General features: G+C 36.6%; 2 protein-coding genes across 6 annotated transcripts in view; one reads left to right on the top strand and one right to left on the bottom strand.

Moving 5' to 3' along the window:
- Positions 1–461, bottom strand: part of Rho-6 (rhomboid 6) — a 127,523-nt gene extending 127,062 nt beyond the window's left edge. Inside the window, exons 1-2 of the mRNA XM_070661885.1 lie at positions 295–461; positions 57–176 (exon numbers count right to left, since the gene is read on the bottom strand). The gene's annotated coding sequence lies outside the window, so the exon portion shown is untranslated. The remainder of the gene's footprint in view (positions 1–56; positions 177–294) is intronic.
- Positions 462–489: 28 nt separating this feature from the next.
- On the top strand, positions 490–17,681 carry Plx (PTB_TBC1D1_like and TBC domain-containing protein plx). 5 transcript variants are annotated; one of them, XM_070661833.1, is made up of 16 exons: positions 490–826; positions 5,543–5,766; positions 10,675–10,827; positions 11,005–11,193; positions 11,400–11,705; positions 11,792–11,990; positions 12,097–12,213; positions 12,291–12,516; positions 12,622–12,942; positions 13,020–13,300; positions 13,385–13,546; positions 13,661–13,977; positions 14,121–14,373; positions 14,539–14,657; positions 14,751–14,975; positions 15,388–17,681. In XM_070661833.1, exons 2-16 carry the CDS (start codon positions 5,650–5,652, stop codon positions 16,291–16,293), a joined length of 3,891 nt encoding a protein of 1,296 aa, XP_070517934.1. In that variant the 5' UTR covers positions 490–826; positions 5,543–5,649; the 3' UTR covers positions 16,294–17,681. The 5 variants fall into 5 exon arrangements, with proteins under 5 accessions (XP_070517934.1, XP_070517937.1, XP_070517935.1 ...); XM_070661834.1 differs by lacking the exon at positions 490–826 and adding an exon at positions 4,259–5,095 and having other exon boundaries at positions 5,599–5,766; XM_070661835.1 differs by lacking the exon at positions 490–826 and adding an exon at positions 4,259–5,095 and having other exon boundaries at positions 5,594–5,766.
- Positions 17,682–17,960: the final 279 nt, after the last annotated feature.

Below are 17,960 nucleotides of genomic sequence, written 5' to 3'. Positions count from 1 at the left end.
ATTATACAAAAACGTCTGCGTGAGTAATAACTAGATCGACAGTACGGATTAATTACCTTCGGTAACTCGATTCCTAATTATCAGCCACGTATAAAGCTTCGTATGGATGAAAGGAGAGGGAAGGCTCTCGATATGGTTCAAGCGGTATCTCAGCAGCTCCTTTCTGTTCCAGTGATCTGTGACGAAATCAAGATAAAATTTTCGCGTTCAAAAAGATATAGCTGCTTTCCGATGCGAGAATCAAGCGACCGTAATTCCGATCGTAGCTCGCTTGATATCGCGAATGGACGTTACCTATTCTTTCTGTCTCTCTTAAGTCTATCTCCTTCTTTCGCCCGGCTCTTCCGTGGCAGTGAACGGCGGACAGTTCGGGTCGTTGGGATGGACGAAAAAACATTGAGATTAAACAAAAGCGAGTCGGCCGTCAACGCCAAGTGGAACAGAACGGTGTCGCGCGCGTAGGTGGCGTCACGTCGCGCTATAACGTCTTTTTTGCGTACTCCAGTATACACGGTGCACGCGCACGAGTGCTTTCGTCCTCGCATCTTCACGTCGCAGGTCAGGCTCCCCGTGTACGTTCAAGGGAAAGTGCGAGAGCAAGAGAGAGAAAAAGAGAGAACGAGCGGCAAGGAGCAGTGGCAGTTGTGCCGACGAAGGTAACGAGATGCGGCGAACGACGCGAAGCGTCGCGAGATCGTCGACGGCGAGCCAAGAACAGGAATAAGGACGAGGACCGTTCCAGAATCCAGCATCGAGTGGGACTCCCAGCGAATCGTTCCAGTCGCCTCGTCGCGGTGACAGGATCGCGAAGGAGCCCGCGAGTAAAGTAAGGACTCTTTTCTTTTTACGTATATTGTCACGAGGTCCTTGAACGAGGACACGCAACAGCGCTACTCCGTCCTCCGTTGCGAATTTCCCCTCCCCCCCCGTGAAATTAGGTTATGTTTTTGCGCGAGCGACTCTTTTTCTTTTTCTTTTCCCTCCCTGGCGGAGCTGTGCTATCGTGCAGCTCGATATTTACCAGCTTAATTTACTCGGCGCGTGAACGGGATGGGTTTCTACGATTCTTGACGATCGCGATCGCTATACGATCGCACTGACGATTGCGCCGTAATTAAACTGGCATCTACCAGTTATCGTAACGATCGCGAGAGAATTTTACCAGAGCGAGGTGCTTTCACGCGCGTGGAAATGCGGAAAACGATTCGACTTAATTCGTTCGTCTGTATATTTTAATATTAAAAAGAAAAACCAGATAAAAACATGTCGTGTCTAACATTTGCATTTGAAGCGCATAAAACGGGGGAACTCGCGTTTAATGTTTTCCTTAAAAGGAAGCTGTTGTTCCGCACGTTATACGTGTGTACACCGAAGGACAGATATGGCATTTTCTGCGGCGACAGCGGCTAGCGTACGTAATCTTGAAGACAGACGGTAAAGGCAGGGGATGAGAGAACGGAGAGAAATCAGTCATCGGCAATCCGGCCGGCGCGGTATATACATGCGGTACATGTGAAACTAAACGCACACGACGCTATAATAAAGTCACGTTCGCTAGCTGCGGTTCGCGATATCTGCCTTTCAGCTTACACACGCGCGAATCGAAATGGTCTTTCAAGCGATAAACTTATCTCTGCAACGAGCACATAATTTCCTTCCCAGGCGCTTTTTTTTTCTTCGAGCATTATTCCTAGTTCCTAGGCTGTGATATTTTTCAAACAATGATGTCACTGTCGCGTAACAGATATTTCTAAACTCTCATTAATCATCAACCTAGAAAAGGTCTAAACTTCAATCTCTTGTTAGAAATTGAATTACGTCATTTTCACTTTCTTATCTGCCATTACACGGACGCCTTTTACTTTTACATTTAAAAGTCTAATATCTCAATCAAAGTCTGGCCCGGAAACTTGAAATTTCAAAACACGCGTTCCCGAGGCGAGCAACAAAATTTCGAACATTATATTCCTATGAAATATCAATCGGATTATATTAATTTATCGTTGTAATCGTCTCGTACGATTCATTTAATTCTCATTCCCACGGCCGATCCAATATTTTAATCACTTCTCCGGACGCATTTCCTACGTACGACTCTGTCGTCGATATATGCATAGAAGTAGCCAATCGCGGACAAATCGCTGCTTAGCCGGCCAGCCAATCGTACCCCACAATCGTCATGTATTGTCAGTTCGCCGTGGCTATTATTAAGTTTGTCCTTAACAATCGTCAGGATTATCGCTCGCGAGCACGAAGCACGGTATCGCGGAGGCAATTCGCGTATTTCGCCGTGGTGAGGCATTTAAATCGAAATCTCACTTCGTCTCGCATCGCGCAATCGCGCGGTGAAAGGCAGCCGGGCTCGACTTGAAAACTAGCACCGATTTTCGAATGGCTGGGGCACGAGAAAAAGCGAAAAAGCGCACCTTAGGTAAGTGGTACCCGTTCCTCACGGCTCGTCGCAAAAGGTGAGGAACCCCCGGTTAAAACTTGCGCCCTCGAGTCACGTAAAATCACGCTTTTTAAAAGTGTACCCCTGAATAATTAATTCATATTGTATCTGAAGCACTTTAAACAATTTCTGTCTTTTTTTTTTTTTTTTTGATTGCGCATCGCTTAGGCTACCGCCTGTTTACCACAATTACGCGATTATGACTCGCGAATTATTGTTTTATTTTTCTCGAGTAGAACTACCGTTGATATGCAGTTATTTCCAGATTTATTAGTCACGCTGTTTAACCGTGATAAACATTTAGTTTAACGTTATATAACGTACGTGGTTGTTATTATGTTTATTTTACCTTTTGGCGCTGTTGCGCCAAACTTGCTTGTCGCCGATCAGCTGAAACGCAAAGATAAACGTATGCTAAAACAGTACCAAGCTTTTACGTGTAAACAACGCTAATTTTCGTACGCCTGCACTCTTGAACGACGGTCTGCGATTCAAATAAGTGAATAATAAGAAAAAGGAAAGAAAAAAAGAAAAAAGAAGCCCAGCTGTTCCTTCCCGTGTTTTAACGAGATTGCCAATAAAATGCAGTTCGCATCGTAGGCGGGTAATCTATCCATCATTCAAGACTCAACCGGTTGCATCACACGCCCACGATAGAAATTAAAAAACCCCTTCGAACTTTAGACACTTTGAAAATATATTATAACGCCGTGCGACAAAGAGTCTCCGTAATAAATGCTGAATAAAACAAGAATGCTGTATAAATACAATTAACGACAACCTTTCGAAGGCAGATAATATTCATTTTATTTCCGTCGACAATGCAATTTCAATTTATCTCTTCGCGTGTTTTGAGAAAGCAATTTGTATAGATATCGGTTTAATGCACTCATTATTGTTATCACAAAGGTCCGATAAATATCATAGAAACGCCCATCAATGTTTTATTATGAGTAAGCCTCGATAAGATAATGTGGGAATATCCCGATTATAATAGCACATGGTTTTTTTATTTTGTAAATTTCTTTCTTTCTTTTTTTTTTTTTTTTTTTTGGGGTAATAAAATTAGATCCCTGGATCGGCGCGAGAGTGATGTAAGCTTAAAATATTAGCTGAATACATACGACGACCCAGCAAATTTTGCGCGTCTTATACTTCGAAGTAAAATTTACACCTTACACCCGGGTTAGTCGATCATCATTTAATGTTTATTAATTTCTGGTCAACGTGCCGACTTATTGCTAATTATACGTCCTTTATATTGCTGTTATTAATATTTATTACACTGGTTTTTGCGAACGACGTATGTGCTAAAACGGGATACTCTTTGCTTGGGATTTTCCAGCGTTACTGTTTAATTTATATTCGCTTTTTCTATTAAGCTATTAATGTTAATTCCTCTGATAATCCTGCTCATTGTTTTTTCTTTTACCTCGTAACCAATCGCGTTTTGCACCGGCTGGCATAAAAAAGGTACAATTTAGCTTCTTGTGTCGCAATTTGTTTTGAATTATGCAAAACGCGTATATATCTTGTGGATCACAAGATCAAGAAATCTCAGAAATTTATTAAAAAGTAAAACAGGATTGGTAATTACGATACGATTAGTTGAGTTAATCTTGATTGGAAATACTTGAAATGACACAGGAAGAGCCTTGACAATTTTTTTTTTTTTTCTTTTTCTTTTTTTTAAAATCTTTTCAGCGTTATTCTGCAGTGTCTTGTGAAATGTTTCGCGTGTCGTTTTTGTTCGCTTTTCAACGTTGACTGCATAAACGATTAAAAATGACGCTCCGCGCGTCCTTCATAAACACAACAGTAACGTACCGACGTAGAAATACGACTTACGCAATTGCGAGGAAAAAAAAAATTTAAATAAAAAAGAAATAAAGAACGAAAGGACCTTTCATGGTTCACTGGCACGCACATTGATATTCTTATTTCACCGCAAAGAAACCGCTGCATTCTGCATAGAATTCGCGGTCGCTCGGTGGAACAAATTGATTATGCATCGGTGGTATAAAACGCAGGCCATCGTCGCACCGTTTCATCTCGGTTTACGAACGATGCCGTATACGCTCGCGATGATACGAATATACAAAATTACGACGAGTTACTGCATAAATGGGGAGAGAACGTACGATAGCGTGCGAAAGTCCGTCAACGGGGCGTGTGTCTGCGGACGTAAATGCGAAAATCATGCCGCGCCCGCAAAAGGATTAAAATTATCGTCCTCCGTTTTAATTAATATTATAAGTTTTCGCGTTTGAGAAATATCGGGCGTGCTAAATGGAGACCTGAAATCGCGCAACCACCAGTCGAGTGGTTTAGTCTTCCCGTAGCGTCGCCGTCTTCCAATACGTCAGTCTGTGTTTGCTCGGCCGTCAGCGAAGACGACGAGCAACGCAACGCGAACTGCGAAAATACGTTTTGCAAGTGCCGCGGGAAAACAAGATCATCTTCTCAGATCGCGGGGAAAACTCACGTGGGATTTAACTGCGGTGCGCCAAACGCTGGGAAAAGAAAAGAAAAACAAAAAAAAAATAAAAAATAAAACAGTGATGTAGTTCAGATTTTACTGATTTAACTTGAAGGAATTTTGACGACAAGCCTTGCTTTCGAGATCGGCATTATCACGATTTGGTAATATTAAATATTTGCAAGCTAAAATTAATTGCGGATTGTTATCTAAAATTTAAATTGCTTCTCAGCTTTATCACGCATATTTATCACAGAAGTGTTTGAAAAATATATTGGTGATTCGATAACATTTTGAAAGTTCTCGGTTACTCTTCCATTTAAATTATTACCTACAACTGTACATTTACATATTTTTTTCTTTTCCTACATATCAATTAGCGAGGCTTACGAAAACGCTTCTACCCGCATTCGTAACTTTTTGCTCGGTTTCTAGACAAATACTGTTAATTATCGAAGGCAATTAGCGCTATAGGATCGACGGGAAGATTTAGTGTGATTGCGTATTTGGTAGTTGTAATGGCATAAAAATTCATAACGTAACGATTTGTTTCCGATCTCGGTCAATGACGTTTCGACTAGCTCGTGCTGTTTTGCTTGTTAAACAAACAGGTACCAGGTAACCGACAGTGTAATAAGGTGTGCAAATTTATTCCACATGAGACTAGCGTAGCAGAATAACGCCGAGAAGGTTATTGCGTAAAGGATCAGAAGTCGAGATGATAACGGTCCCGATATCAGCTACCAGTCCCTACAAGTCTTACAGCGATGGCGGTAAAGTTGCTAAAGGGCCCTTGATGAACGCATCGGAAGATCACCCTTCGTCAAACGCGCAAGTACGTGTGCACATTATTCATTGACAGTAACAATGAATCAGTTTCGTGTTTTTTTTTTTTTTCCAAAGCCTACGTTTAAATCACATTCGATACGATTCTCGGTATTTCAGAGTTACGTAAATTTCGTAATTACGTAAGCGCACCTGTGATAGGTAATGCCATAGCGTGTCTCTTCACTTCTCATTGACAGTTTCAGTAAAACTATAATATACGCCCCGACGAATTATTCGGTTGTACATAACCGCCGAAGTCATTTACGTAATTTAATTTTCTACTTCTGAGTTACTCGTAGACAAAGTAAACGATTTCCTTCAATCTTTTCTTTGTTCTTTCATCATAAAACGTTTGAGAGAGTGCAATCAATATCATGTGTCATAATTTTAAAGGATAATAATTCTAACACGTATGGTTTCACACTTGGAGAATTTTTTTTTTTTTTTTTTTTTTTTTTCTTTAAATTGGTTGAACGTCGCATGCAATGTATAACGTGTACATAAAAATATTTCGCTATTACGTGGAAAATTTTGTTTGCTTATCCTTCGTTCAGGATGCCAAGGAATTTCGCAGTAATTGCTGACGACATGCGCGGCAAAGGGTTAATTAAAGCTAACCCGATGCTACCGGGTGGAACGTGTCGCTCCGATACGTCGACGAATGACGGCGTTATTAATTTTCTCTTCATTGTATATTCATCACCTAAATTTCTTATCAGGAAACCTGCCGATGATCATTATTGAACACTCCACCGCTTTGTCCTTGCCGTTTATCGTTATTTTCGAGTGGCACTGAAAGCCCATCCTCTTTTCTCAGTTCATTTTACGTCGCTCGCTGCATTTTTTTAAATCTCAACACACAGCAATTTAAAAAAAAATGCGGAGGTAATAATATCACAGACCGAAACGTGCATACTATTTTTCTTTTCTTTTTTTTTTCTTTTTTTTTTTTTAACAACTACAAACCCCGCAAACTTCTATTTTCAAGTGCAAGGAAAATTCAAGATTTGTTTTAGTAAGTCTTTTAAATCTGTTCGAAAAATTATTTATAATTCTTATTTCTGGATCAATTATATCCGGTGCCTCTTTTCTTTCCTTCCTTCCGCGGGAAGGCATATTTTTGCGAGTCCGAGCGTACAGCGGTCTAAATTTACATCGGCGAACAAGCGACGTAAAATCCGAAGTCGGGTTGCCAGCAACCGTTGACTGACCGTGTTCCGATTCCCTCGTAAGAAGCTCACGAGGATTTCTACCGTAGACATTCCTGCCCGAATTGCCGGATTCCTCGATGTGTTTGCATGCTCACCGCGAGATTTAACGGAGCGAATACACGCATGGGAGGGAAAAAAAAAAAAAAAATGGTCAAGCCGCTCGTGCAGCGTTTCCATTTTATTCGTAAGCGAGATTCTCGGAAGGTCTGGCCAAAGTCTGGGTCGAAGTCCCACTAACTCTGGCCGAGGTTCTGGTAACACTGAGATAATTTTACGTAGACACGTAATCACGAAAATTGGCAACAGAATCGCATACGCAAACATATGGTGCACCACACGTGCATGCGAGTTCCGCAAAATCCGCTCTAACTTGGCAGTGGATTCTCTCGACACGGGCTTTACATCGGATTTAATTGTAACGTGGAAAGCTCTTAACCCGACCGTATTCCTTGCGATGTTTCGGATACGCTCTCCCACGTTTAACGAGCAGACGCGCATATCGATGACTGGTGGCACCTGGTAGTAGCAATTATGCCACCCTGTTAGACCAGAAACTCGCATTAACTTCACGTGTATCATTTATTGGGAGCAACTGAAGGTGCGCTATCCACGTAATCGCATTCATGAGAATAATCTAAATCGTCGTGCGTGCTACTTGGGAACGCGATAATAATCGCGAGCGAGATGATCCGGCGATAAAAGCCGATAATTGATCCGATAATCGATTAATTGAGGTGTTTATATCGGCAATAGTTCTTGATACGTGCCGCATGATTTTTCCAGAAACTCATTGCTATTATTAATTAAACGTTTTGCCTAACATTACCGACACTCGAACGTACCCAGGTATCTCGATTACTATCTTATATCTCGTCTCATTATTTATTCCGCGAGAAACAACTGAAGGAACGAAATTGTTTCACTATAATAATTGTCGAAATTTATTTATCAAGACAACCTTGCGTAACGTAATATAAAAACGTACCCGATAATTATTAATTTGTCACTGATTAGCGCGATATAAAATTTTACATTTTCGGTAGATCCCGTTTTAACGGTGGCATAGCAAAGGTCGATCGAAAGCGACACAGGTATCCTATTATCGCTAATTATTAGTAATTGATACGTTGTTATTCTTCTCATGTGTACATTTACATAATCATCGTGCTTTCAGTGCGACTGCTAATGAGGCATTATACTCATTCAGCGCGAGGTCGTTCGCAGGAGAAAGAAAGACAATGATGATTCTTTCCTACGTCTCGACATGTGCCGAGGAGATTCGCGCCGGGAATAAATTAGTTCCTTCGCGTTTTGACCCTTCTGTTATACATCACAACTGTCGTAGAAACGTAGGAACTCTTCGAATGCGAAACTAACGTTGTTCGCGGTGTATTAGATGGTAGATGTCCGTCACGATAAAATGTGAATCGCGTAACGCTTTTATAAAGCGTTACAGCGTAATTACACGTTCCGCGGATACTTTTTATCTCCGCTGCTCTGTACAAGAGCAATTTTGTACGTGTATATGAAGTCACACTTGCGTAATATACTCGGAAATTTATATTAAATCGAAATCTGTTAAACGGATAGATGTAACAATTTGACCTTAATAATTTATATAATTCTTTTTACTTAATAAAACACGTGTGCATCGTGATGTCTACAAATATGACGCAATTCAATTGAAAGATATAGGTGTTTTTTTTTTTTTTTTTTTTAAGTTATCTCTTTAATATTGGCTTAGACCGTTTAATTTATTGCACATGCATCCTTTCTAACTGCACACACCTTGACACACCCTTATAACATTTCATGTGCATTGTAAAATGCGAATAGAATTTTTTTTTTCTTTTTCTTTAATCCCTTTTTAATTACTGGGAGCGTTAACGTTAAAGCTTGTGCACGTTTGACGTGAATGTTTAGAAAATAATTTGAATTGTTACTTTGCAGTAAATTAATATTGAAATTAGAATTGGTATAAAGAACAATTTCGCATTATTGTTAGTAACGTTGGATTAATGTCATATCGCTACTGATTAAGGATTTGCTCAATAATTTTAGCGAGAAATTAAGCAGAATTAAAACGCATTATTATCATTTTATCTGATCAAAGTTCTTGCTTAATCAAAAGTCGTATCATGTGAGCGATAAAGAAAAATACAAATTTTTCTCTCGCAATTTAGTGTAATTTGCATTACGCTCATCCTTGAACAAAAATATATATAGTAAACGGATAGTTGAGCTATCCCCGCGATCGTTTCAATTGAAACGAAACTTAGCTTCACGCACGCATTAAGTTTACTCTTGCACGTGAATCTAATCGCCACGCTCATGGCATCGATTCGTGGATCATCGGATGACGTACGGCAACAAAATTAATTTGATCAATTGGGATCGAGAGACAAAGTCGAATGTATGAGTTCTCCACGCACGCAAAGTGCCAAGTGCCAGAAGAAAATAGCATCGGTAGAATAGTTCAAACGTCTATTTTCATCGTCCGGCGAATTGCTCTTATTTAGAAAAAAAAAAAAAAAAAAAAAGCAAGCACGATGTTTGATAAATGCCTTTTTTTATTTATGTAGATATTGCAAAATCTGGCAAAAATAGTTCCAATAAATAATACGTAATATAATATGTAGCATCCGAACATGGACATCTATAAATATCTATAAATGATATCGTATCGACTATATTTATATTTTTAAACCTATTTTTTCCTCTCTCTCTCTCTTTCTCGCTCTATTTTTATTTCGATGATGAATTATTTTACGTTCTCTATATTTATCGGAAAGTCTCTAATGATGTACGTGTGATGTCCACCGTAATAAAAAGTTAATAAATAAATTCTTCGAAGGGCCGATACGCCATTCGATACCGGACAACTTTGCGAGAGTACAGGAGGGAATATAACAAAGCACATGCCTTAATTGGATCCGAGAAGCCCCTCTATTAACTATCTTCTTTTTATGTCACTAAACAAGCAAGCTTTTCCAGTATTTGGTAAAATATTTCCGACAGTTTTTTAAATATATAATTAGCTTATTAAATAAAGGAACACATGGTGCGCAGGCACGTTATTAGAGACCGAGATTGTTATTATAAAACATTTTTAAGTTGAATTAAAAGTATACTTACGGATCAAGTCCAAAGTGACAAAGACGATGAGCAGCAGATGTGGAACGTGGGAAGAAATTTGAAGGAAAGAGAAAGAGCTCTTTTTGAAACAAACACTGAGGATGAGAGCCATGCAGTCCACGAGTGCTGCTGAAATAAGTTATTTCTATCCACGGCCATCGGCCACGTTTGATGCACGTTTCCTTGCGAAATCCCTTTAGTATATCAATGGTCGTCGTAACGTTTTATATCTCGGATTATTTCTAGATCGGGTATTCTTCTCGCGCAAGAAATATTTCACTTCAACGAGTTATGGCTACTTGTTTCTTATTTTTTTTTTTTTTTTGTTGAGAATTTCCATTAGTATTATAATGGATAAAAACTATGTAGACGTAAAATAATTTACGTTTTATTATCTCAAGTAATTCTAACGTAGTATAGTAACGAAAAACATGAACAAGACTAAAAAATTTTTAATTATTATTAATATAACTATAAATATCATTAATGCGATATGCGTCGTCGAAAAGATGAATATACAAATGTCAATTAAAATAAAAATTAATTTTACCTTTTCGTTTCTTTTGCAGATTTATAAGGAATCCTTGAAAGACATGAAGGAACATTCGGCAGCCCAACGAATGGAGAGAGATAAGGACTTGCCTCAGCGGTCGCAGAGCAGCGCGGCTAGCTTGACATCTATAGGTGCCGATATATCTCCGAGTTCTTCTCAGTTCTTTGAAGTAATTGTTCCTTTCTTATTTATTCTCTTTTAATGTGTAACAGTACAATTAATGTATACATAGAGGTATTCTTGAAATTAAAACTAAATTAAAAAAAAAAAAAAGAAAAAGATTTACCTGTGAAACTTTATTGATGTTTTATGGATTTTATTATTCTTTTGTATTTTTGGATTTTAGGTATTCTACATTGGTAAAATCAAAGTATCACATCCAAAAGTACCGGAATCATTCATTGACGACGCTCTGATAAAGTTTCGCGTACATGGACTTGAAAAATCGAGATCTTCAACGAGCAATCTTCTATCAGATTGCCAACGGTTAAAACGTCAAGCTTTGATGTCTTCCATTAATAGAAGAAATAGTACAGTAAGATTACCTTTTCAGTTATCAAATAATTCCGCTTAAAAGTGTTAAATCAAAAGATTTTATCACTCATAATTTCTTTATGATGGATAGATGGAAAATATTTTTTATTTATTCTCTCCGCATATATTTGCAGCTATATGTTTGTTATAAGCAAACAGGTAATTTAATATTTACTTAAGAAAAGGAATTTACCGTAATATTTTTAGGAATCTACCGCCAGTGAATCGGGCAGTGTCGAGAACGTGTCGGGAAACAGTATAATTCCAAGCGCGAATCCGCTTGGAGTACCGCCAGTTTTAAGCGGGTCCGTGGAGACTTTTCCAAGAACAACCGCCAACTCCACGGAAAATGATGGTCACAATGGAAATCGGACATCCGAATCTTCCGCCAATTCCAATATCACTGTACCTGAAATTATGCGAAATCGTGCATCATCTACTGGTAGTGTTTTAAGTAGAAGAGATTCTGGTATCAAAGGAAACGATGATCATAATCGTACTATGGTTTTTCAGGTAGAAATTTTTTTATACGAAAAAGCTAAGAGAAATTTTTTTCTTTTAGACTTACTTATAATAATATAAAACTTGATATTTTCTAGGTTGGACGATTTGATCTGAGATTAATTAGCCCCGACAGAAAGCAGATCCTTTTACACAAACAATTAAAAGATATAGCCAGTTGTGCACAAGGTGTGAAAAATCCCGAGCACTTTGGATTTATTTGCAAAGAATCAGAATACTTCATTGGATATGTCTTCAAATGTCAGTCCGGATCAGTCGCGGATGACCTTGTTGCAGGCAAGATTTTTTAGTTTAACTATGACACAGTAAGACTCAAGCATTATTGTTTTTGTTAGACTTATCCGCTATTATACTAATGACAATTTCTATTTCTTTTTTGTAGCAATTAGTCAAGCTTTTCTTACCACTTGTGACGTTGTGAGAAAAGAAAAGTATCCTGTATTTTCTTGCGATCATTGTCCTATGTATTGGTATAATAAATTATGCCAAGAAATTGAAGGTAAAGCATTTATATTTTAATTTAAATTAATATGTAATAATTCACTCAATTTTACACACATATTATATCATTTCTAGGACAAAATGATAGAAGAGTGCAAAATATTATTTTTTCCCGTATGGAATTATTGCCGGAGGACGAACAAGAAATTGTCGTAAACAAGTATAAAGGCGCCGAGGCTGCGGGTAGCATTGGTGCAAGTTCCTCAAGTTTACGAGAGCAAAATCAATTCTTAATGAGACTATTGCGTGCTCATTGCGAATCAAAACAAGCTAGACATGTACATGATACGGCTGAGAATAGGTAGTGCCTCATAAACTGAATATATGTATACAAGGATAAATATTATGATGGTATCAAAATATATTTTGCGTATAAAATATTCTGACACAAGAATTTATATTGCAGGAGTGAATTTCTCAATCAATATTTAAGCGTTGGTGTTGGTAGTACGATATTTATGAAAGCCAAACGTTCTCTTACGAATAGTTTCGACAATCTCATGAAGAGAAAAGGTTCGCGTGATGATTTTGGCCTAGGTCCACAATTCAGAGACACGAATCATATAAATACGGGTATACAAAAGAATGGCAGTCAGAGCCCAGATAATTCACGACAATCGTCTATATTAGACATTTCACCGGAATCTAGTAGACCGAGATCATTGCGTGTGTCACCTGAACAACAAATAATTGTAAATAATGGACCAAAGAGTTCCATGATGGATATGTTAGTATAATTTTATTACATTAAACATTTTTTTTTAATATTTGTTTTAACGCGTTATATATATATATATTTTACAGCTTTTTAAAAGTTGGTAATTCACCGAAAACGTCTCCCACGGAAGCTGATGGGAGTAACACAGTACAATCCAATAGTTCATGGCGGCAAACGATACTAAATAGGGTTGTAACGCCGAATAAAGATCACAACGTTACAGAAATTGAAAAAATCAATATTCTCAAAAATTTTGAAACACCTGTTAAACGTAGATCAAAGCAAGAATTGCGAGATTTGTGGAAGAAAGCGATCAACCAACAGTTAATACTTATAAGAATGGAAAAAGAAAATGCAAAGCTCAGAGGTAAATTTTTATATATAAAGATACACTCAAGCTTCTAAATATTTATAACATATTATTTACGTTGTCTAAATTTTTTAAAATCAGAACGTCAAGAGGAGGCGACAGTAAAAAGGATCAAACTCGAATACGACGAGCTTAGTAGTTGCGCGCGTGAAGTGATAGAAGTTTGGGATCTTCTTGTTAGCAAGGAATCGCGAGTCTCTACTAAATGTGATAATCAAATGCTTTTACATGCTATTAAGCAAGGTAAGAGGAAATAAATATATATTTTAGCGAAGCTGTACACGATATTTCTAAAATTTGATTATTTTTAATTTTAATTTCCCTATATAATAATATAATAAATTTGTTTAAATATAGGTGTGCCAAAAGGAAAAAGAGGTGAGGTTTGGCAATTTCTAGCCGAGCAATTCTGCTTGAAACAACCACCTATAGACACTCAAGATTTTCCAAATTATAACACACCTTATGAATTTCTCCTGAAACAACTCACATCTCAACAGCATGCTATCCTTATTGATTTGGGAAGAACTTTCCCAAGCCATCCGTATTTTAGTTCACCTTTGGGACCTGGTCAATTAGCACTCTTCAATTTATTGAAGGCCTACTCCTTACTAGATCACGAAGTTGGTTATTGTCAAGGCCTCAGTTTTGTCGCCGGAGTACTTCTGTTGCATGTGAGTGTAATTTTACGTTACTCTTTCCAATAACTTATTCAAGAAATTATTCAATAATTTCACAGTTTTGTAATCTTTACGTAATTCACTGTATTTTACAATTTTTTATGTAATATATTATTTCGTAACTTTCTTATTTTTAGATGGCAGAAGATCAAGCTTTTTTCTTATTACGGCATCTAATGTTTCGTCGAGGACTTAGAAAATTATATTTGCCAGATATGGCAGCACTACAGTTACACTTATATCAACTTTCTAGATTATTACACGATCGTTTACCAGCTATTTATAATCATTTTGATAAACATGAAGTTTCACCTACTTTGTATGCCGCTCCGTGGTTATTGACACTGTTTTCCAGTCAATTTCCTTTAGGTTTTGTAACTAGAGTTTTTGGTAAGATATATATTCCTACATTTAAATATGTACATATATTTAATAATTTATATGGTAAATGTATAGACTATACCTAGACCCGTTTTCTATACATTTACCATTTATATATATATACATATATATATTTACTTTATACATTGTATAATCAAATTTATTTTTACATAGATTTGCTTTTTTTGGAAAGTTCCGAAGTTCTTTTCCGTGTATCGGTCGCATTATTAGAAGAACATCAAGATCAATTATTATGTTGCGACAGCTTTGAAGAAATTATGGAATACCTCAAGGTAAAGTTAATGATATTTGAACTTTATTAATTGTAAAAATTACAAAACTAATTTGTGCATTAATATTATTACTGTTTCAATTTTTAATTTTAGACACGTGTGCCAGCGATAAATAAACAAAGCTTAGATCGTATAATGAAACGCGTATTTTATCCTGATTTGGAGATCTCAAAACAACTGAATGAATATAGAGTGGAATATCAGGTGCTTCAAGAAGAAATGTTATCGGTGAAGCCACAAATGGAAAATTTAGAGAAGTTTAAATTAAGGAATAAACAACTAACGCAAGAAGTTGCACAACTTAACGAACAACTTGAGGTAATTCGAGAAATATTTATGAAATATATATTATATCATGGAGGTAAGAATCTCAGGAGGAAGCGTAAATTGTACTTAAGGGCGAAGCGTATGAAACCAGAGAAGTAAGGAGAAATTGCCCGCTGGTCATCTTAATTGTTCATTTCTGTAACTAGACTTTATTCTCTTTGCCCTTTTGGCTTCACTCCCGCAACATTACGCACTCTCCAAAGATTTTTACCTCCATATATTATACACTAAAGAACGAAAAACGTTTATTAAATATCAGTATAGAAATGTAGTTTTGAAGTAACAATAATTAAATTGCACATTTATTTAGCTATTAAATAATATTTGTATGATATTACTATACTGTTAAAAAGAATTTTTTTTCTCTACAGTTTATCATTATAACATTAAATTTATGTTACAGATTACTATGAACAACTTGCACAGACTCGAAATGGCGCGTTCAATGCAACAAGGGACTATCCACAAATTTGAATCTCAAAATCGTAGCCTGGAAGTAACAGTGGCTACGTTGGGCGCGTTCATTCAGCAATTAGCGGATACACGTGCCGATATCGAAATTCCGGGCGAAGTTCGTAGGATAATTGCACAGTTAAGTATGGTTGAGAAACGACGAAATGCCGGTACTAAATCATATCCTTTAAAAGTTATCGAAGATAATAAACATGGAATGATAAAAAGTAATTCAACTGGAAGAGAATCTCAAAATCTGTTAAGAAATAATAGCATGGACACGCCGTTTCCTTTGAAGTCAACTTTGAGCCAACCTAATTTAGCAACGAAATTAGAGAAAGTTTCTTCATTCTTTTCAAATTCGCACAATCATATACAGAAGCAACGCGCGCAGTTAGCAGCTCTTAGAAACGAATATTCAGAACAAGTGGTCAGAGGTAACAATGATGAGAATGATCCTAAGACAGTCAATATTGATATTCAAATTACCGATACTATGAATCTAGCAAATAATCCAATTCCACAAAACGATAATAATTTAAAAGTTCCATCCACTAATTTAGAAAAATCAATATCATTACCACTGAAATTCAAGTTAAAATCTTCGAAGTCAGCATATGAATTAGGTTCGATAAAAAAGGTCCCCACTAGCAAACTCGAAGTTACGAGCAATGATTCGTTAACAAATTTAACGGGAACCATACATCCACTCGATACTTGTAGCGATGTGAATTTCCGATTTAGCGGAACCACGAAACTAAAGTCCATCAAACCTGTGAAATCTAGTCAGAGTTCTCATGAAGATAGTAATAACAAACAAAAGCTCGAACAAAACTCTGATTCTTTAAACAGATAACAGTTACTTTCAAATACATCTTCGAAAAGTATCTTATCGAAAAGAATTTTTATAAAAAGTATATATTTAAAACGATATTGGTGATATCTTAAATTAAAAGTTGCGTCTTCATATTTAATTATTTATTTCCGTGTTTTCGAACGGACAAGTTACAAAATTAATCTATTTCTGAAGAAAGAAAAATTTTATTTTATTTTGTATTTCGATCTGATGTTTGGTAATACGTTATAATGTATAAAAATAAAATATACTGAAAGAATATTCAACATTGTACTTTAAAATCTTGCGTAAAGATGTACATACACTGAAAAGCAGATATGGCATTTGCTGCGACGAGCGGCGACGGCGGCTGGCGTACGTGACTTCCCCCTCAGTCGACCGCCGAGCGCGGGGAGGTGTAGTAGGCCGCGTTCTCCCTCAGTCCTCAGTGACCGGTGCTCCGTAACACATCTACGCGCGCGCTTCGTGTGAAATTCGACGCACATCACGCCAAGATCACGTACGCTAGCCGCCGTCGTAGCACCACGAATGCCATTTCTGACGAGTGTACATTGAAAATTTATTGGTTTCAAATAAATATTTAGAATTATATGTAAATGTGTGTCAAACATTCAGAAAATGGGATAAATATCATGTAAGGTACTGAGGAGACATAAAACCATTTCAGATTGCCAAAGAAAGTGCCAAACTTTCTCTACATTAGAGTATATTTTTTAGTAAGATGAAAACGATTTTAGTTACTTAGAAAGGAATACTTACGTATATATGAATGATGCTGTAATGATGACAATGCTAATACGCTGCATACACACGCGCAAACACACACACCACACACACACATCACACATCACACATATGCGTGCACGTAGATACAGTTATATTGTTGAAAAATAACTATTGATGTATAGGCTGCTATGCACTATAAGATTCAAAGACCTAAGTATTACTATTTTTGCACAAAATAAGCCTTGTGATATCAGGGATAGTTAACATATATGAAGTTATAATTTTCATTATAAAAAACAGTATATGTATGCACTGTTTTTTATAGTAAATATTTACCATCGTTGATACATGCAACACAGTGAGTGCATTCGTTTACGCAGCAGTCAACGTAGTTACTACACTAGTTCAAAGATTATCTTTCTTCTTGCACATTAAGAAAAAAAAAGAAAAAAAAAAAGATAAATTCTGAATTAATGTAATAACTGCGCTGACTGTTGCATAATTGAATGCGCGAAGTAGCATTAGCGATATTTTGTAGTATTCGGGTCTCTGTAATATTTTATCAACTAGTGATTATATATAACTGTAGTATCATATTTGTAACGAAATAATGCAAGTATATAATTAATCTTATGACGGAAATAAAGATATTCTATATGTAATTGTTATAAATATATTAGAATACATTACATTTTGTAATATTATAAAACTAAGGGTTATTTAATAGAGATTCATTGACACTTTGTTGATTTGCTAATTTTAAATTGTGATAATAGATAAAAATATTAAAAATAATAAAATTAAATTAATAATTTTTTAAACAAGTAATTTAATTTCTCAAAATAAGTATTCGTTAAAATATATGATAAATAGGTTTAAAAAGTTATGGAATAATTCATAGATTTTTATTCGTAACAAATTAATTTAAAAAAAATATTCAT

The sequence above is a fragment of the Cardiocondyla obscurior genome, linkage group LG09, assembly GCF_019399895.1.
Source record: "Cardiocondyla obscurior isolate alpha-2009 linkage group LG09, Cobs3.1, whole genome shotgun sequence".
Classification (NCBI taxonomy): domain Eukaryota; kingdom Metazoa; phylum Arthropoda; class Insecta; order Hymenoptera; family Formicidae; genus Cardiocondyla; species Cardiocondyla obscurior.
Note: the sequence above shows the minus strand (reverse complement) of the source record. Positions and strands in the feature narration are given on the sequence as shown.

Bases quoted from the DNA above. Each gene is read 5' to 3' on its own strand.
- Plx (XM_070661833.1), top strand. From the start codon at position 5,650: ATGATAACGGTCCCGATATCAGCTACCAGTCCCTACAAGTCTTACAGC. The intron at 5,767-10,674 runs GTACGTGTGCAC...TTTCTTTTGCAG, and splicing joins ACCCTTCGTCAAACGCGCAA to ATTTATAAGGAATCCTTGAA. The intron at 14,976-15,387 runs GTAATTCGAGAA...TTTATGTTACAG, and splicing joins AACTTAACGAACAACTTGAG to ATTACTATGAACAACTTGCA.